The sequence below is a fragment of the Neltuma alba genome, unplaced genomic scaffold (genome assembly GCF_004799145.2).
Source record: "Neltuma alba isolate B1F8T4 unplaced genomic scaffold, ASM479914v2 tig00004278_pilon, whole genome shotgun sequence".
Lineage (NCBI taxonomy): Eukaryota > Viridiplantae > Streptophyta > Magnoliopsida > Fabales > Fabaceae > Neltuma > Neltuma alba.
The window spans coordinates 1-21,354 of record NW_021633635.1 but is presented as its reverse complement, the minus strand read 5'-3'; the positions used below and the strand labels follow the sequence as shown (position 1 = coordinate 21,354).

The following is a 21,354-nucleotide window of genomic DNA, read 5'->3' as shown; positions in this document are numbered from 1 at the left end:
CATTCAAACAATAGACATCCTAGAAACACAAGACGTTTTCCCTTTGAACAATTTAGAGCAAAATAACGCTACCCTAACAAATTCAAAATCAAGCTAGATTACAAGTAAGATGGAAGGGGGAGAAGTGGGGATCAGTTGATATCAGAATCATCGAAATCGTCCTCGAAGGAGTTGAAAAAGTCGGCGTCGGCGAGCTTGTTGTCGGCGCATAGAAGTCCGTCGCCGAAAATATCGAGAGGGTCAACATCGTCGACGTCCATTGCCATGACCGATCCTTGCTCCTCCATCTCTGCAACTGCAAACACGTCCATTGGTGTCGGTCGCTTCACTCGCTTCCTTCTTGCTGCCAGGGGCCCGTACAAAAGAATCGGGCGTTGGCCTCTGTGGCACCCTTTTATACTCCCAAGAAAGCCATCATGAGGGGGGTAACAATATAACATGTCGTTCTGCAACATGTGTTTGCATTTACGTTTGGGCTAGGGTGAGGAATTTTTACTCATTCGGGTCCATTTATTAGTAATAGGACTTTTAGGAGCTACTTCCTCTTTGACCCCCAAAAAAAAAAAAGCAACAAGAAAGGCACTCCCTCATGATATTATGCATTAATGTGTGAATTTTCAAACAGTTGCTCATGCCTACCAAACTCTTCATTCTTCCAAAGAGGATCAGGGTCATGGGTTGCTGGAATAGATCATGGCTCTAACCCTTTTGCTTCATATTCACCTAGGACAATGATGGTGGACCGCACAACTTATTTGTAAAATAGCAATTTAGGGTGTCTTTGATAATTTGTTGGATCTTGACAAAGCCATGTTTTAGCCCCCAAAAAAAGGCAGTAACTTTGGTTTCAAGTTATAACAACATTTTTACGGAGGCATATATATTCTTTTATTAAAGGTATATTTGATATGCTAAAAGGAAGCACATCTTCAAATTTTAATTCGTTATATTATAAGAGAGTACTTAATTCTACTAAACCCAATCTTAGTTATTAACATTTTTTCATTGCTTTTTGGTAAAAAAATTCTAAACTAAAGACTTTGGCTTCCATCTTGTATCATCAATTTTATGGGTGTTCATGAAGCCCAGTTGCCCGTTATGCCCGCCCAAGCCCGCAAAAAAATGCTCAGCCCGTCCTAAAAAAAATGGCCAGAAAGAACTATTGGGCATGTTCGGGCTGGGCAAATTGTTGGGCAGGGTTGGGCATCGGGTATGTTATGCTGCCCTGCCCATTTAGCCCTGCCCGCAAAAATATATAATTTTATTTGTATATATTTTATTTGCCTCGTATTTATTTCCTGAATCAAATGCACTGTTGTATTGTTCATTATACTTATTTATTTTTGAATGGTTTTGAGAGTTAGAAACTAGAAAAATAATTAAGTTTAATAAAATATACCAACAACAATTTTTTGCCATAGTCCACTCCTCCTAACTACTACAAAAAATAGTTTCATAGTATATTAATTAGTAATAACAAAATTAAGGCCAAGTTGCCATTTTAATATAAAGTTACATTAAATTATTTAGAGGAAGATAAATAATTAGTTAATTAATATAGTAATTGATTTGTTGGGCATGGAAGCCCACCCTGTCCAACCCGCATTTGTCCAACCCAAACATAACAGGGCTTTTCATGGGTAGGGCAGGATAGCGGGTTGTATTTTTCAGCCCGTTCATTCTTCGGGCTAGGCATCAGGCAAAGGTCCTGTCCTGTCCAACCCTACTCATGTGCAGCCCTAATCAGGGTGTGTTTGGGTGACACCCCAAACCATGGTTTGAGGACCTAAACCATAGTTTGGGGAATAGATCACCCAAACACCCCCCCTAAAAACCAAAACCATGGTTTTGGAAAAAACAAAATTTTTTTGCTTTTGGAGAAAAAAAGGAGAGTGTGAGAGCCTATATGATATGTATCTTGTTATTTTTTTTATAAATATATTTTTTTATAAACATATTCAATCTTATATTTTATAAATATATATACATATTAATTATTTATTAATTATATTATCTTATGTATTATTAATTATGTTGGTAAAAAATATATTATTAACAATTTTATTCCTTCAAATTAAAATATATCATAAAATCTATTTTTTTTGTAATTATCATATTAACTTATGGCTTTTTTTTAGTAATTTGTATATATAAAAAGTGCTTCTGATAACAACTATCCAAACACTCTCACTTCTCAGAATCACTTTTTTACAAAATCTATTCTTCACAGAATCTATTCTCCCCAAAATCTATTCTCCAGAATCACTTTTCCAAACCACGGTTTGGTTTCATCCAAACACACCCTCAATCTAGCTTTGAAGTAAATATTTCAAGTCATGAAGCTCTCATCTGTTTTGTTCATCAACTTCAGAAAATTTACCTCTTACAATGAAAACGAGATAAGAAAATAACAAATTCATTTAGATAAACTAAGATTAGTGTTAACATATATTTACTCGGTTTGCTCCTTGGATTTTATGCCAGTACCCAAGTTCTAAATGTCTTATATTACAGTTTAGGTTTTTTATCTAGATTAAGAAAACAAGACTTTGAAGAATGGGGTGATGGCCGTAGGAAAAAAAAATGAAGAAGCAGTGTTCCCATTTTTTTCCAGATGATAAAAATCGACCTCGGGATACTTCTTGCTATAAAAAAAAATGAAGAAGCAGTGTTCCCATTTTTTGTCTTGCTGCCTCACCAAACTTTACTTTGTAACTCAGAAGTAACACCCGAACTGTTCCAACCAAAGAAGCAAAGCGAAATCAAATCAAAATCGCAGCAATTGAATCGACGCTCTTCATCTCTCTCCCCTCTCCACTGTATCACCTCGTCTCTGTTCCTATTTGCAGTCACATAAGCCGGACGTCTATATAGGTTCATTTCTGTATTGGGACTGAGGGCTTCAAGTTGGATCCTTTGGCTCTTCAAATATCACAATTTTAATTTATTTTCTACTTTCTAGTTTCCATACGTTGTGTTTGCTTCTCTCTTCAGTGGGAAAAAGGGCTTTTCTCTGTTTTATTTTTTATTTTTAGTTCTATTTCTAACAAAATCCCTTTTACTTTGATTTCTCTCTCCAATGCTTCCTGGCTACCTTATGATCCTCACTACATAAAATCCCGCCATGACTATACCCAAACCCTTTTGAGTTTTGATCTACATGACCATGTCCCAGGGATCTCCTTCTTCTCCTCTTGTTTCTAACGAACCCTCTAATCGATCCTCGCCCGAACCCAATTCTCGGGGCCATATACCAAATTCCACCCACGACGTCGTTCCCACTTCTAAGGAGGAAACCACCGCCGCTCCCACCACTACCAGGAGCAACCGCCCGCCTCGCGCGTGCACCATTCGAGCTGCTTCTCGCCTCTACTCATCGACGCAGCCGGCCACCGGCCGGCGACTCAAAGGTTCGAAGAAGGGGCAGCGGCTGCCGGAGGACTCGCCGGAGCAACAGCAGCAATGTAGCAGTATTGTGACTCCACTTGTGGAGCTTCCGTCACCTTCGCAGTTGCCTCGATGGAACCTGAGGTCTATGTGGGAGTTAGCTTCAATACTCAATTTCTTGCATGTGAGCTGGAAAGCTGTGATCTTTGCTATCGAATTGCGTTGATGGATGGTGTGATTATGTATGCAGTGTTTTGGAGCTTACGTATTTGCATTGCCTTGCCGTTGCAGGTATTTAGGCCTCTTTTGAATATCTCAGCCGAATTCTCGGCCGAAGAGTTTGAGACTGCTCTCCTTTCCCCCAATGACACATTGAGTGATATACATATGCCCTTGCTAAAGGTTGGTGCTTTGTTTTCAGGGACGGTGGTCAAGTCTTCTGGTTTCTTTATGCTAGCTTAGTATTCTCTATTTTTTATGTTTTCTTCTCTGAAGTATGATTAACAGTCCATCAGAGTTTCTTTCTGTTTTGTGTCAGACTTGCAAAATTTGCAGTATTTTATAACGTTGTACCTTTAACTTCAAATTATTGTTTGATGCTAGTTTAGTTGACCGCTGAACTATGAGATGAATTTACAGTTTTAAAGTTGTAATCATGAGCTCGTAGGAAGATGTGGTGTCTGAAAGAATATAGAATGACTCAGCCAGACATTTGCTTTTATCTAGCTTAAATGGTAACATGAACATGAATACTTGCCATGTGTTCTGGGAATATTTTTATCTCATAGGTGAAAACTTGGGTAAATTTTTATGTCAATGGGTCATGCCCATGTGAGAGACTTGAGGAACCACCAAAACTTGCATGAAGTATCTTAATATTCTGAATGCAATATAGTTTTGTAGGTAATTAATCCTTCTTCCAAAACAGTAATGTGTACTTCAATGCTGGAGAGTTTATAGGAAGGTTCAGTCATCTTTAAAAATAAAATTACTAAGAGGAAGGGTCAACATGGAAAAGTACTGCAGTTTTTGGGACAATATTATGCTTTGTTGAGGGGCAGAGCAAGTGAACTCTTTTAAAGCTATTGATGTTACTTCTTACAGTTTAAAATTTTGCATTGTTTGGAGTTTTCTTTTCTTATGAGTTTCTGATGCATAGTGTGAATGACCCTCTGTCTCAACGTTTATGACTTCATGGCACAAGAAATCTATCCTTCACAATTATGCGTGTTTGCAAAGCTGCTGCTTGTCTGTTTATAACATCTATAATCTAATTATATATTTTGATAGGCGATCCCTCCCATTACACGAATGGCACTCACACGTGATACCTGGATAACGGTATTATGCAGAAAATTGAGAGATTGGTGGCATTGGGTAATGAAATCATTTTCAGCTAGTTCATATTAGAGAATAATGTGAATTCTGTAGTTACAAGGGTTGGGATTTAAATGCAGGTTGCGGATGGAGAACTTCCTATTGTTGCTTCACATGGGTAAGTATGGCTGCTAATATCAAATGAGTTATGATGTTAATCTATATGTTATCCGAAGTCTCAGATGATGCTGGCATGACAGGCTAGAAATAGAGGCATACAAATCACTTGATCCTGGGATTCGTGTGGTCATCTTAAAGGCACTATGTGACATTCGCGTTGAGGTACTATTACTGTTAATTTGTTCTGCCCCCATGTATTTTCACATTGAGCAGGGCGTACTTCACATATTCGCGTTAATATTTATTTTGGAGGATCAATAATCTTTGTTTAATTTGACTTCTTTATCTTTTGGGGATGGGGAGAAAGGTGCGTCCATTACATATGAACATCTATTTTGAGGTTCAAGTGAACCATTATATTTCTCATGCTGTTGTAGCTTGATATTGTCCTACTTTATATATCTGTTCTACTAATCAACCAATGTCTCAAATGATTAAACTTGGCTGAAATTTTGCAGCAAGAAGATATTCGAAGTTATATTGACAGCTCACTCAAACGTGGTGTTCAACTTTCATCATTTCGTAAAGAGCGTATTGGGGGTGATTCCCATGGAATTTCTTATTGGTAATATACTAGTACTTCTCAAAATCTAAAATCTTATTCTGACTATTGAAATTTTGAAACTATCTGGTATGTTCCTGTAATTAGGAACAAGAAAGAGGGAAAGAGAGTAGGACAGAGGAGAATAGAGAGATAGAAGAGAGTGAGAGAGAAAGAGAGAACCAGAGAGCACAAGAGTTGGGGATAATCCTGACTTTATTAGCTATTCACTGTACAATTGATTTAGTCTAGGGAGTATCCTTTTATAGAAGGAAAATGGAAACGGAAAGTGTAACTAACTTAACTAATGCTGACGCACTATTCTAACGGTAACCAAAGGTCCTAGGCTAATGACTCATCTACCCTTACTTAGATTACACGGATTATAAATACATAACACTATTGTGGTGAAAAGCTACTTTACGTTTATTTCTGTTCATTTTATTCATTTGGCATTTGGTTTGAGCAGGTATGAAGATGACCAGATGATTGGCCATAGGTTGTATCGGGAAGTGAGGAAAACTGAAGTGATTCAAATGAAGAAAGGGAAACCAAAAGGTTCCCGGGTCAATTCTAGTACAACATATCAGTGGGAAGCAGTTGCTACCAATTTTGATGAATTTGTAGATGTCACGGTAAGTTATTGAAGCCTGTATATCATCATGCTTCTGTGTTATCCAATAACAGTGAGCATGTTTTCAAGTAATTCATGAGTGCCATTACATGATGTTGTCATGTGAACAACAGAAATTCATCTTAATTTTGTCATGATCAGGAACCCTAACTTCATTAAAATCACTTGATGAAAGAACACATGATATGCTTACATATAATATTGCATCAAATTTTTTTCATTTTCCATAGCCATTTCTTTTGGTTGCTGAAAATGAATTATAGTCTTTTTGAAGATCTTGATAGACAAAAAAGGGTTGAATTTATCACTGAACGACTCATTCTATGTTATAGAGCATAGGCCAAAATACAATAAGCATGACAATTCTGCAAATGACCATTTGCCATGTTATAATGTGGGGAAACCATCTTTATCCTCATGGGTGTATGGAAGTTTGATAACTTGTCAAACCAGCGTCATACTGAAATCAAATCAAAGTAGTAATAATTGGTTTTGGGGGCAAATATTTTAAATGTCTGCATAATAATGTGTTTTGGGGGTTAATATTTTGACTGTCTTCTAATCAAAAAGGTTATTACTCTTGATTTACGCTGGCATCTTTAGGATATTACTTTTTGAGATTATTACTTTGATTCATAAACTAATATGGTAGGCTTTAATTTTTTTCTTCTATGTCTTCAGAGAATTTTGAGCTTGAATAGTGCATTTATCTTTTGTTGATAGCTTATGAATATCATGGATGCTACATTTATTTAGTTCTTGTTCACGTCATAAGTTTTCAAACTTTACGGGAAGTGTTATTTCAAACTACATTTATCTTTTTGTGTGTGTCTGTATATCATGTTTATCACTTTGATTTACACGATTGAGTACCTTTCTAACACCTCTCATTTAAGGCATTTTATAGGTCTAGCGCATTCGTTTTGACCTTTTACTGTGTTGGGTTAAACCTAGCTTCCACCATTATTTAATGGGGTTATGTTTGACCAACGTTACTGGTATATTTTGAGGGGTAGACCCTCGGCATGATTATATTTATGTCAATATTTGTGTGTGTGAGAGGGTGTGTGTGGATGTGTATACACCTCTTCTTCTACCACAGCCTGTGGATTCTAGCCTTTTTTACTTTGCATCGAGCTGTATCTTGTTTGAATTTGCTCATCTTCATATGCAGAATAAGCTTTTCTCAAGCAAAAACAAAACGGAGGTGTCACTAGGGAAAAAGTTGAAGATAGACATGCTTCCTGAGATTGAGAAGGTTCATAAGGTACTCGTTTGTATATTTTCGCATGTGTTTCCTGATCTTTGCTTTGATGAGGAAAATGAGAATATGATGGCATTGTGCGAATCAATGAAGAATCCTTGGTTGTTCTGTTTTTACCTTCTTGGCATTTTCAGTGTCGGTTTAGCTGTGTTTAGTTGCTTAACCAATACTAAACTATTTTGTACTCACTATATGCACAGAAAAAAGAGCGGTTGCTGAAAAAGCAACAAAGAGAAGCTCTTCTTCTTGATAACTTCTTGGTTGTTGATGGGATTGGTCCTGGGCGGTCACTTCGGGGCAGGAAGCCTGTTACCTATACATTTGGTAAGAGCAAGAAAGCTGAAACCCATCGTTACTGGTTGCTGCATTTGAATTTTATTGGTATATGATACTTGGTTACCAATGCTCGCATTAATTCAGTTATTGCCTTTCATCATCCTTTTTTTTTTCACATTTTATTTCATCATGTTATCATTTGTCTCATTTAACAATACTTAATTTTAGTGATTTTGTTATTTTGGGTCTGTGGGGGCCTTAGATACTGTTGCATGGGGCATAAGGTCTGGGTGTGATAATTCTAATATTCATCAATATAGTAATTACCATTCTTCGTGGGACTTACAAAACGGTAGGTTCCTGTTTTTGGATCATGAGTCATCTGATTTGATCAATTTGTCATGGTGATTCTTTCTGGTACTTGGCAGATGTTAGGATACTTTCTCAGCATGATGGCAGCTTCATGCATTGGCACTCTGTTTTTCTGTCATTGTTATCAAATCCCAATTTGAACTACCTGATTACTGTCTTTTATTTCAATCTAACATGCGGGGAATTAGGGGGCAATTGGGGAAATAGTGGGGAGAGGGTCTGTTGGGAACACAGGTCCCATTTGGTATGACGCATTAAAAATAAAGGATAAGGATTGTGATTAGGATTGGAAAAACATGTTAAAAGAGTGTTTAGTATGAATATTCTCTTATTACATGGGATTAGACAATCCCATATAGGTGGGATTCCCCAAACCCACATGTATGGATTTGCCCAATCCCAATTAACCAGCAATCACTCATATTAAACACTCTTTTAACATGTTTTTCCAACTTCAATCCTTACCCTCATTTTCAATTCTTTATACCAAATGGGACCATAATGTATTTGATTTCACAAGACCCCTCGATACATCTGTGCTGCCCCTATTTGTAATGATACCACACTATATTCCCAAACTACTCTCTCCTTGCTATTTCCCCAATTAGCCCCCTGATTCCCCATGTACCAGAACGTATTCAATTATCTTGCTACAAAATACTTTAATGAGATGAAGGTATCCTAATGGAAATTTTGACATAAATATCTTTGCAGATGATTATGATCGGTCCATCAATGAGGCAATTGAGATGACAAAGTATGGAATTCATCATTATCATTTCCGCCCTGCTCTCCTCTTGCTGTTTTTCATCTGCTTTTTTTTTTTTTTTTGGGGGGGGGGGGGGGGTCATACGCGTTTGTGTTTGGTGTTAATGGCTATATCCGCTTCCTCCTTTGTCAGACGAAAACAACCGTCCCCAGAGCCTATGGCCAGGAGAGAAGCAGGAGAAAACCCTGAAGCTTTGAGTAACGGTAAATTGATTGGGCCTTCACACGCCCCTGAACATCTGAGCTTTGGTATGCCATCTCCAAATTCACCTGACTTTGATGATGCCGAAGAAGAGCTTGAATCTGAACCATTGGATCGAAGGTTTGTGTCTTGTGTAAATTTTTTCTGGTCCTTTGTATCTGATCTTTGCTGATTGACTTGTTTTCACAGCAGCAATCGACGAAGACAAAGGCCTATGCGGTATTCAGAGAAAGAGTTTGTTGAAGCACTTTCAGATAATGAGGAAGACTTTGATAGTGATGATGATATTGTTGGAGAAGCCGTGTATGATGACGAATATCTCAGGCAACGTAAGCAAAGAAAGGTTTCTAGTAGCTCTGAAGGAGATGAAGAATACCAATGGGATGAAGAAAATGTTGAAGATGATGATCAGGAAGATTCGTTGAGCATCAGTGAGGACAGTAGTGACCAACCCCGTAAATTCAAGCCATTGGCAGGCCGTACTAGGAGGGAAACTAAGCTCCAATCTGTTGGTGAGATTCAATCAGGTCTTCGACGCAGTAAAAGGGTTACCAGAAACCGAATAAATTACAGACAATATGTGATGTCAGATTCAGAATCAGAATCTACAAAACCTAAGAAGTCTAATGCTGCAGATGATCATTCAGATCCCAGTGAGAATGAGAACGGGGAATATATGATGGAAACTGAAACTGAAGATTCAGATGTTGGCAAAGATGACGAAGAGCGAGAGGATGAACAAGAAATGAACCTAGATAAGCCAACTGATTTTCCTGTGGAGGAGAGAAAACAAAACCAGCCGCCAGAAAGACTAAACAGTCCCGCTCAGGAGGAAGTTGAGGGCATGAACAAAAGACGCTTCCTTGATTTGAATGAGCTTGCTCCTAGCTCAGGTTTTGAAGATGGTCCAAACTCGATAATGAAAGATGAAAATGATGATTACTGAAGCTTCCCCTTCTAGATAGTAGATATTAGTCTTCTGATCGAGGAAATATGTATGATGATATAATTATAAATTTTGTTATAATCCCCAAGGTTACCATCAGATCACTTCCAAAGGCATAACCTAGGCAGCTACCATGATGCGTGATTTTCCACCTGTAGCAGCATGATGGTGAGTTGTATAGTATAGTTAGTCATTTTTACTAAGCCTACATTCAAAAGGTCAATGAAAATGAATGAGAATGAAAACTTGCTGGCTGTTATTCAGCCTCACCCAGGCAATGTACAATAACTAGTACTGTAACCTCACACAGATACGGCTTCTTGGATCATCAAGCCATGTAGTTCTATTTTTCTTGAACCATATAGTAATCATCAGCTTGAGTTCTTCATCGGCACACGGGTCTGATTGGCTTTGTCGATAACTTTGGTCAGATCAAAATCTAAAGGCTCATTCGTTTTGACTACACTATTGCTTCTGTTGCCTCAATTGTTGATAATATTGTTTGCTGCAGCGCTACGTTTGGTGAAGTTGAGACACTTTCTACACTTGTTCGGGTTAAAATGAATTTCAAGTGACACTAAATGAGAGAAAGTGGTATGAATTTTACGAGTTGTATGATAGAATATTTGCAAAAAGTTTTATTTTATTTCAAAACATAATAATGTAATTTATCTCAAATTTCATAGGGTACAAGTCATATTTGGGGTGTTTTGATAAAAACTAAATCATAGTTTTAAAAGTGTTTTTGTGGTACATGAAAGAAGTGTTTGGAAGTCTCCAAAAGTGTTTTTTAGAAGTATTTTTTTCACAAAACGAAGCTAATTCCTTCATATATTTATTTTATACACTATAGAAATATTTTAAAATCATGATTTTAATTCCATTCAAACATTTCAAAGTAAATATGTGAAGGAGATTATTTCAATTTGTGAAAAATTGTTTTTTAAAAGCATTTATTGGGGTTGCCAAACACCCCTTAATCTAAAGTTGATGGGGATGACTATAATTATTTTTTTTATTTTGAAAAATGTGCTCGTCTATTAAGATGAAAAACGGTTGGCAAAAACAAAAAACAAAAAGATAAAAAAACAAGCTATGTTAATTCGGTCAGTGAAAAATAGGCTTCAAAAAGCATCTTTATATTTGTACTGTAATGTATGTATCTATTTATCACACCATGTGTGTGTGTTTGATTAATATAAAATAAAACAGTACTTTTAAAAGGGATGGTTTTGCAAAGAAAAGAAAACATGGATTGTAGAAGGAAACATAACTGAAAGCGTTTTTATCTTGATTTCTTCATATTAGTCATAAAATATAAAATAAATTTAATTATTCATAAGTCTTAAATAATATATTACCTCTGCTCCTAATTATAACATTTTGCTTGTAGACTATAAATAAGGTTTTATAATTAGAACCGGAGGTAGAATTTTTAAAAAAATTTTTTTTACAGTTTGTGCAATTACAATATACTCACTTTTTTAAATGCTGGGTTTATGTCAATAAAATAATAATAATAATAATATTATTATTAAAACAAAAGAGGCCAAGAAATAATACCAATATATCAACATATCCCCGTTCAACAAAGAATTTTAACTAGTATAAAACAAATAGAGAGAGAGAGAGAGAATTTTAACTACGCCCCACGTGATGTACAAAACCAGAGGCGGTGATGCAAAGCTAGAATCAACGCTTAATAAATCAAGCACTTTTGCACTGAATATATCTTTTACTCTAGTATTAAACCCATCGTTTCGGCCAAAAAATGAAAAGTATTAAATCCATCCGTACAATTTTTTCAATCAAATAATTTTATGGGGTTCAAAGCCACAGGGATTCAAAGCCACAGGGATTAGGATCTTACACAAAGAAAGAGTGATGACCCTGGTAAATCAAAATTCAACAACTTTCCACAATGTTGAGTTTTCTGTAGAAAGTGGATTTGAGGTGGGTAAGAACCAGCACATCTGGACTGCCAGTCATCTAAGATTTCTGAACTGCAGAAGTTTGCTGCGTTGCAATGTCCACATGGTCTCACGTCTTGTATATCTACTTGTCACGCAAAATGAGCATAGCTCTTACTTACTGATCATCTCATATTGCAGCACTGAGGCCTTGTTTGCATTTGCAGTTTATCCCACAAACACTCTAGTTGCCTTGGAGATTGGTAATGTGCTGTGTAATAGCCTTCTACGCAGCCAAACTGGCAGAATTTTAAGCTATGTACATAAATCACTTGTTTTGAGCTGTTAAATTGCTTTACCCACATTCCCATACTCACGTCCTCCATCTTAAACAACTGCAGTGAGAATTATTGATAAAAACGCATTTAGCATAAAGGAAGAAACTTCAAAAACAAGCCATGAGCTTGACAGAAAGGGAGCAAAGCATTTGGATTTTTGAACCATAAAAGCAGCACAGAGCGAAACATAGAACGAGGATAAGTTCACTGACCCTTAATTTATGGATCTCAAATTCTGATACGATGTAGTGAGCAATGTCAGAAGACAGAATGTAACCTGGTCCGTTAGCATAGGGCGGGTATCGCTCTTCTGGCCACTCCTACATTAGCATAGGCAAGAAAATTCTAAATATTCAGGTATACCAAATATATAATAGGCTACGTGTAAGCGTTGCAAAGAAATGCAGGACTTCATCATTTGGAAGCATGGTTCAGCCAGTGTGCTAAGACAACTGACACATAATTAAAGAGGAGTTCAGTGTGTGCATATGTGTATTAAAAGCCAACTCATTAATACATCCTAACAGACCAGTTCCTTGAATTCTTTTCCAAATAGTTCCTACTACTCAACTCCTCTAATAAGAACAATGCAAAAGGTTATTTATACCTGGTATGTCACAGCCCATTTACCATGGCGCAGAGGTTTGTGGAAGTGATTTATGTTACCAATGTAAAAGCTCTTATCTCCTGGAACCTTCCTTGCTTCATTTATAACAGCATCCACTTTAACAAAAGTGTCATCATCACACTTCATGATATACTTTGCAGAAACTGTGCGAAGCTGTGAATTATAAAACAAATACAATACTCACTGAAAATTCTTATTCACTCTTAAAATTTCCGTATCAATCAACAACTCACCCCATATTCACATATGGACACCGTTTTCAATACAACAAGGTCATAATTGTCCAGGTATGGCACTATAACAATATCTCCAAAAAATTCTGCTTCCTTCTTTAACTCTACATTCACTTCTTTTCTTGAATGCTGCAAGAATTTCAATTTAAACGTCAAGGCCCCAAACTGAACAGCAGATATGGAATTATAACCTTGACAATATGTTAGTCATTGTTACCACTGCTACAAAGAATCGAGTCGCAACTTTAGAAGATTGGATGAGATTGTGCTGCATCCACGACTTCCTCACAGCCATTCTCTCGGCAAAATGGTTTCCAGCAGAAAGGACCCCAATGAACAGTTCTACATCGAAACCGGGAAGTGGTGGGGCACGCCACCTTCTTGAGAAGTCCAGATGCTTCTGCGGAGCAAAACTAGGATGAACTGAAGGAAGAGAGGTAGCAAATATGGCATGGACATCAATGTCCCCACCTGAAGAAAGACCAGTGGCATCCTCAAGAGTAAAACCCTGCTAAATTCCACGAGCAATCTTGAGAATCTAGTAAAATCCATCCTCAGGTTAAGTTTGAGGATATTTACTCACTGTGCGATAAGGGAAAGAGGTCACATGTCTCCCATCAACATTAACATGAAATCCCTCCATTCCAGCACAAAGAGTAAGAACAAATAGCTTGCCCTCAGAAAATGGGAAGGGCCAGTCAACTGTTACTTTTCTCGTTCGACCTATAAGTCTGCTCAACCACCATGTTGCCTTAGATTCCACTGCATGACTGTCATCACCGCGAATCCACTTCTCACACTTCACCAGTCCATCAACTGTAGCCAACATAAGGAATTACTCAACATGATGCAATTACAAAGGAAAACAAATAAACAACACAAGGATAGATCCAATAATTAGGAACTACAACATAGTTTCTTTTTGAGACCGTTATCAATACCAAGGAGAGAAGGGAAACATGCTTACTAAAGATCAGAGAATAAAAGCCTTTAAGGTCGTAGTTAATGAGAAGAGGGGCAGTTTATGACTCGCTACTGGGAAACGAGTTAGGAAGTTTCAATGTACCCACTAGATCACAGTCACGTCCTGACCTTTTTTGACATTTCTCCACTGAAATGAGCATACCATACATTATTCTAGAAAAACAAGTTTTAAGCTGCAAAGCAAAGACATTATTGCTAAGTAAAAATGGAGTGACAAGCTTTTCCAATTATAATGCCGTCTTCTTTTCTCTGAAAGGAAAGGAGAATATTTATCAGCTATAACAAACTACAGCTTCTTGCTCTTAAAACCAAGCACGGGAAGGTCCAACCCTAGAGACCATTCTGACTTTTGACTATGCATATATTTGGGCTTGCCACTTTAACTAGCCCATCAAGGCCGGACCTGTAATCAAATCCACCACAATTAAAATTCATGTATTCAATAGCATTTATTTCTTACATAACCAAGCAACTAAAATAAGTTAAACTGATCATTTGAGGCTAGTTTATATGGCAAGAATGGGATAAAGTGTAAATAGAGTTGAATGATTCAAACCATTCCCTTGTGATGTTGTGAGATGAGGGGGTGGGGGTGAATTCAAATTTTTTTCTTCACCATCCATTTGCAGTGAGTATGAATGCCAATTACCTACCGGTCTCTTCATCAGCCTTTGATTTCCAGCCATCACACCGCTGTGCGGAACCCCAGTGCATTCTGTAACGAGTGTTTTGCTCAATTACAGGCTTCCGACTCCAATCCCCCTTCAATCTGGGATTATAATGCAAAATTCTTGGGGGATCCTCGCCATCCACAATCTTCAACCCTTGCAACTCCATGACAAACTGTGATGCTGCCACCCTAGGAGCTACACCCGGGTTGATAACCTGCGGCTTTCCTACCACTGTTATGTGGGACCCCAATGTCAATCCACAAGGAAGAACCATGACTAGCCCTCGAGCCTGAAACTCTGACCCAGACAGAGAAATGGATGGCGGGCATGACTCTGATTGGTGCTCGGCCTTTTTAGGGATGGTCCTTGAGTTCAACGTTTCCAACTCTTCCCAAATCTTCTTCCCCATAATCCAAGCATTCTTTGCTGTCTCGTAAAGCTCGGATGACCCATCCCTACCCGACAAATGAAATGTCTCATTATTGAAGATCAAGCCAGATATAATCTTGTGCTCATTCAGTTGTCTGTGAGTGCGTTGATAAGCATTTTGCGAAACTTCTTCAAGAGGTCGAGTTGGAGCTTTTATTTTATCTAAGACCTCCTCGCTCTCCAGCCCTGGACGACTAGTCAAGAAATCATGAGACACAGCACTAAACCTGGATTTGAACACAAGGGGGATTTCCAGCGTGACCAACATTATATATAGCATTCCAAATATGATCAGAATCTGAATGGGTCTTTGCCTGATCAATGACACAAAAGTTTCTAATTTCTCTATCCTACATTTCTTCATCTCTGTTTTTTAGCGTCAAATCCTTGCCAAGGATTCCAAATGTTATTGAACTTGGGTGGAGTTTCACAAAAGCTTAGAGGAAAGAATAACTACGTGAACGAAGAGAGAAGGATGCTACGTTCGGCCAGCGATACATTATGACAAGAAAGGTTTCAAAGTCGAAGAGTTGGAGGAGTTTTCGTTGTATTTGGGTGGGTGATGATGGCGCATTTTCCGAGAAAATGATAGAAATTTCCCCGAAGGAATAGAGAATAAATGTCAAAAAACTTCAAGTCGAGAACATCGATGGATTCAAATTCTGAAAAATGAATTGAATTCGTCGTAATAGCAAGATTACCCATCAAAGCATCAACTTGGACCAGATTCTTGACGTCAATGATGAAAGGACTGAAACGTTGTTAATTTGATATGTGATCTTGACGTTTACGTGAATACCTAAGAGAATCATAGCTACTATTTCCTCGGTTAAGCTGATTCGGGAGGTCCCTGCTCTTGGAGGAGAAACCATTAAAGCATTTTTACGTTCACAGTGAAGAAACCATGCATGACAATATTTTACGCTCGACCAATCAACAATCCACAAAAGCAACCAACAAGTGTTTGGACTTGGTCACCTTACACATTATATTTTGGGTTTGATTCTTAGCATGGTATATATAGAGAAAAATATTGCTGGGAAGGGTTCCATTACGGTACTTGACCTGAAAAATTAGTCTCTTACCATTTGAGTTCTGAAAGATTAGTTTTTTACCGTTCGAGACTTCGAATGGGAGAATACTCTGACTAATTAAAAAAAAATCCACCAACAGAAATAAGAAAACGGATTTTCCATATGGGCCAACGATTTGTGATTATTTTACATTTTGGTCACCGATCAATAATAAATTGACGATTTGACCCTTCATAAATTAAAAGTTGTTCCAAAATAATGTGCAACGCATGAATGAAGCATAACTCTAAAAAATGATAACGTTTATTTCTTTAGCATAAATTTAATTTTAGTTAAGAAATACTCCTTCAATCCTTAATATAAGACCTATTTAACTGATTTGATTAAATTAAGAAAGTTAGATAAGCTAGTTAATTATAAAAAATACAACATATTTTTCCTAAAATATCATAATCATTTTTTAATAACCTTATCTATCTTCTACTTGATTATGGTTGAGAGAATATCTATAGGGGTATTAGAACCAAAATCAATTTAATAATTTAGGTCCTATATTAAGGATCAAAGGGGCATTCATTATTTAATATGAATTTGATATGCCTGTATATATGTTACAAGAAATTGATACACATATATTACAGAGTTGCAAATAAAAGAATGAATACCGAAGCGTTGCAAGTCATCATATACTTGACAAGTTAAATTGTCCCTTCTCCTTATGAATTTCAACTGCAAGTTACTGGCTGTGAAGTTGCAATATGCAAATAAGAGAGCATGAGAACGAAACCATTGGAAATCATAGTCACTTTGGCAATTGACGCAGCCTCCTTTTCCTTCTAATATGCAAATTACCGCCTTCCTTCTTTAATATAAGGACTCATTTGATTTTTTTTCTTTAGAAAGTTTTAATTTATTTTGTCTCTCATATTTTTTTCTTTAAATAATCCTTATAATAATAATAATTCTAGTCAATATATTTGATTAACAAGAATATTTTAGAAAAAAACAATACTTATTTATTATAAATAACTAACTTAATTAATTTTCTTAATTTATCTAAATTAGTCATCTAATTCTCATATTTAGTACCGAAGGTAGTAATTGTTATGGACTTGCAAATCAGGGTTTGAGTATAAAACTACTCAGACTCAACAACATGAACAATCCCCACTTTTCCTTTATAAACCGGGAGCGTGACTTGCAAATTATTGCTTACATGGCTGCAAATCAAGAAAATTATGTCCATTGTAGAGAGAGGGATGGAGGGAGAGACACACAGGTAGACGACTTTGAAGCCGGTGACCTGGTCTCACTCTCCAGCCACCTTCCCGAGCTGGACGAGATTGGGGAAGCCAACCAGAGACCCGCGCGCGCGCGCGCGCGCGCACATTTCTTTTTTCCTTTTTTTTTTTTTTGGGCGTAACAAGCACACATTTCATCATAAGATCTATAACAAACTATTATTTGTAAGTTGGCGTTGGGAACAATATGGCTTATTCATTGAGCTCCATATAATATACTCCCTCTATCTTTTATTATAAGATCTAATTTTTTAAATAGGTTTGTTTCTTTTTATAAAATCTTTTTTAAGTTTGAACATTTAATGCATTATTACCTATTTTACCTCTAGTTTAATGTATTTACTATTTTTTCTTTATTTATCTCACTATTACTCTATCACATCTATCTATTTATATATAGGGGTATATTTGAAAAAAAATTATATTTGCTATATACTAATTGCTTTAACTAATTTTAATTATTTTCTTAAACCGTACAATTTAGTTAAAAGAATCTTATAATAAGAGACAGAGTAGTATACGAGCTCATTGCCAATCATCTGGAAACAAGAAGTATTAAACATGTTAAAAGTATCAAACAACAAATATTGTCTGTTTACATCCATATCAGAATCAGAAGTGTAGATGTAAAGCATATTTGGATCACCGTTTGAACATGAAAAAATGCATGGGAAACTGCAAAACACTTGTTGGTGATGCGGCTATAGATGGAGTGTTAGTTGGATTAAATTTTTTTCCTATCTAACTCCTGAATAAAAAGCTTGTTACAGCATAATTTAATTTTTTTTTAGCTTTTGCCCATTGCCAACGTGGAGAGAGAAGATAAAACAAAGATGAGAAGAAAAATAAGAATACTTAAATAGGTCTTAATCTTGACCTAATAATCTGGTTTTTTTTTTCTTCTTCAAAAACGTAACTAATAAAAGTTAAGTATTTAATTTATTATTTTTCTCAAATTTATTAAATCACATACATATGATATATTAATTTGAATATATTAACAAAACTAAATAAATTACTCAATTATATTATATGTTCCTTAATCTCTCTAAAATACTTATATTATTAGATTACATATTATTTTATAAGTCAAAAAAAATTAATTTAAAATAATAATAAATATAAATACTTTATAGTAATTTATTTAACTTTCTTAATCTTCTCAAATTAGTAAAATGAATCTTATATAAAAGCCCATGATTTTTTTATTCATTTTACATTTAAACTTATTTTTTTATTATCAATCTATATAAGTTTCAGTTTTTCAAACTGACTTTTTAAAAACACCAATCCTAACATAAATCATATTATACTGACTAACTTTTACAAAAATCAAATAGAACAAGAGTCAACCTTGTCACCACCAATCCAGACACTCCCACACCCACACCCGCAGTTTCGCAGCTTTCAAACTCAAACTTCAGAAAGATTACAAAGTCGTGAATGCTATGTTTAGCATTATCAGACTAGTTCGTCAGAGAATGACCCATTAAACATAAATAAACAAAATGGATATCAAATTGACTCATTTAACATGTTTTGTCCCCAGCTTTATCCAGGACGACCCTTATCACCCTAATGTGGTTGGTGAGCCAAAAAATAACAATCTTGGTGGGTGCTGGCCTAGCTGTTGTCCGATCACAACCATCCATGGGTTGATATTGATCTCATAACCAGAGTGTTTGCCAAGAACAGTATTCAAGTAAAATCTCTGTTAATTACTTGATTACACTATACATCCGATTCCCATCCAAAGTACAAGTGATACCCCAGCCTTCACCTTTAAAATTGATGGAGGCAAGTAATTAGGATACCTTAACAAAAAACACTATAAAGAGAAATATATTTTGATAAGAGCAGAAAGTTTACTTGAAGGAATGGAAGAAGCTGACTGTGTCCTTGAGGGCATGAATAAAGCGGTCAATATCTTCCTTCGTGTTGTAGAAGTATAGACTAGCACGTGCACTGGCATTGACGCCAAGATAACGATGGAGAGGTTGGGCACAATGGTGACCCGAACGAATAGCCACTCCATGCTGGATTGAAATACGTCAGTTCAAGAAAGAGGATATTTCCATCTTATTAAAATATCCCAGTTTTATCCCCCACATTTTCTGATCATGATAATTCAATACAGAGTTGCATCTTGTTCCTGCCCTTGCCAGATAAGCGAACATTGAATTACACCTTCTCACAAACCTTTTCTTTCAATTTAGTCCTTCAGTACTAAAATGCTTTCAATATTCCCTATGCATCAACGCCAAACCAAATAAGTTGCTGGCTTAGACATTTATGGCCAGCACCTGAGACTGTTAACTCACCAAAAATTGCTCACTCCAAGTCAATAATCAACGGTGTGATGTTATTTTGTTACTTATTTACTTTCATGTACATAGGAAAGATGGAAACACAAGAAGCATTCTAACAGTTGAGAGATTAAATTGAAAGAAATTGCCTGTGGAGGATTGAATAGGAATTCCCACTCCATTATAAACTAATCCGTTATATATATTCATATAAGTATATACTATATACCAGTAATGAAGTTAGCCATCAATCGTTTACCTGTTGATCCAAAAATGTTGCAAGATCAGTAGGATGTATGTTGTCGACATTGAAAGAACAAAGGGCAGCTCTCTGGCATTTATCTGAAGGTGCTGGTCCATAGATGCGAATGTTTGGCACAGAAAGCAGGCTTTCGTACAGATATCTACCGAGCTCCATCTATGTAATCCAAGACTATAAACAAAATTCATTGATGTGCAAATGGAAGGAAAAAAAAACATATCATGTGCGTTTCAGCTATGTTTTTATTGAACTTCCAATCGAGTCTAAGCAAATTTTCTTATTTTTCTTACATCTTTTTAGGGAAAAAGGAATGTTAGATCTTGAAAGTTCTGAACAATTTTGCAATGTAGTCCTTGTTTTTCAATTGGCATTGATATGGTCTCTATATAGTTTCAAAATGTCAAATAAATTGTCCTCATGCAATTGCAAATGTCAAATGAAGCTCATCCAAAATGCAGCATTCCTGTTTGATTATTCCCATAGTAATGCTAATCCTGGGATTGAAATTATTTAATGTTTTGAAGGCTATTTACTTAACATATACAAAACATGAAGATCATTTATTTGACACTTTGAGAGCACAAGGACTGGATTAATACCAATTAAAAAACAGGGAACAAGTGCCAAATTGGGTGAAACTTAAAGCACTAAAAGTCATGTTTCCCATTTTACTTAAAATAACCGGAACTCTTACACCTACACAAGTCTTCTGCTACCGCCATAACCCATAGTCAAATGCTTACTTTCAAACTGTAAAATTTTGCAATATTAAACATTAAAATAAAGGAAAAGTCCTGATTCTACTATAAAACTCAAACAACTTGATTCTAAAATGTATCAAGTGAATTGAACCTTGACATCTAAAACAAAAGGAAACCTTGCCCTTACCACTTCTCTTCACCTCTTTCACTCTTACAGCAATTTTTACTGGGAAGATCACAAACAGGTCTCAAATAAGAAAATTACCCACACTCGCACAGGTCCCTACCACTTGTAAATATTGAAGTTTGACATGTAAATGAGTCTGAGGAAATTCTCCCCTTTTTATTTGTCATCATTATGACAATTTTTTTTTTTTACCTCGATTGTTTCATTTGTTATGCTACAGTTTTTTATTAAGAAATCATTTAAAGCTTTCATTTAATAAGGTTAAAAACAAATGAAACCAAAATATTGGAAAATAAATATACCATCTGACATTAGTAACTCTGAGATTTCATCTAAATAACATTCACGCAATAACAAAAAGAACTAACAATTAAACACAATGCACCAGAAGCTTAATCAGGCTAGAAATTTGTCAGCATTGTCACTGCACTAGCACTGACGTCTTATTTAAAAGGAAAACGGAGGGAGGGAAAACAGACTCAT

At 36.1% G+C, this 21,354-nt stretch overlaps 3 protein-coding genes across 4 annotated transcripts; 1 reads left to right on the top strand and 2 right to left on the bottom strand.

Annotated features, from left to right (window-relative positions):
- Nucleotides 1-2,714: 2,714 nt before the first annotated feature.
- On the top strand, nucleotides 2,715-10,281 carry LOC114744173 (DDT domain-containing protein DDR4-like). Of its 2 annotated transcripts, none has more exons than XM_028932362.1 (12): nucleotides 2,715-3,571; nucleotides 3,679-3,789; nucleotides 4,678-4,764; nucleotides 4,845-4,882; nucleotides 4,965-5,046; nucleotides 5,343-5,449; nucleotides 5,895-6,060; nucleotides 7,234-7,326; nucleotides 7,524-7,647; nucleotides 8,686-8,728; nucleotides 8,873-9,061; nucleotides 9,131-10,281. In XM_028932362.1, the coding sequence occupies exons 1-12, from the start codon at nucleotides 3,161-3,163 to the stop codon at nucleotides 9,885-9,887; spliced, it is 2,208 nt and encodes a 735-aa protein (XP_028788195.1). In that variant the 5' UTR covers nucleotides 2,715-3,160; the 3' UTR covers nucleotides 9,888-10,281. The 2 variants fall into 2 exon arrangements, with proteins under 2 accessions (XP_028788195.1, XP_028788196.1); XM_028932363.1 differs by having other exon boundaries at nucleotides 2,717-3,571; nucleotides 9,134-10,281.
- Nucleotides 10,282-11,785: 1,504 nt separating this feature from the next.
- Nucleotides 11,786-15,444, bottom strand: LOC114744174 (hydroxyproline O-galactosyltransferase GALT6-like). The gene is made up of 7 exons (XM_028932364.1): nucleotides 14,634-15,444; nucleotides 13,580-13,812; nucleotides 13,214-13,504; nucleotides 12,997-13,125; nucleotides 12,743-12,916; nucleotides 12,348-12,455; nucleotides 11,786-12,192 (listed from the first exon to the last, which is right to left on the bottom strand). Exons 1-7 carry the CDS (start codon nucleotides 15,442-15,444, stop codon nucleotides 11,983-11,985), a joined length of 1,956 nt encoding a protein of 651 aa, XP_028788197.1. The 3' UTR covers nucleotides 11,786-11,982.
- A 3,836-nt stretch (nucleotides 15,445-19,280) lies between these two features.
- LOC114744168 (cysteine desulfurase 1, chloroplastic) lies at nucleotides 19,281-20,139 on the bottom strand (the record flags this gene model as incomplete). Its single annotated transcript, XM_028932355.1, is given in 2 exon segments — nucleotides 19,281-19,451; nucleotides 19,981-20,139. Coding segments are annotated over 2 exon segments (330 nt in total), but the record flags the coding sequence as incomplete, so codon positions are not given.
- Between the last annotated feature and the right edge of the window lie 1,215 nt (nucleotides 20,140-21,354).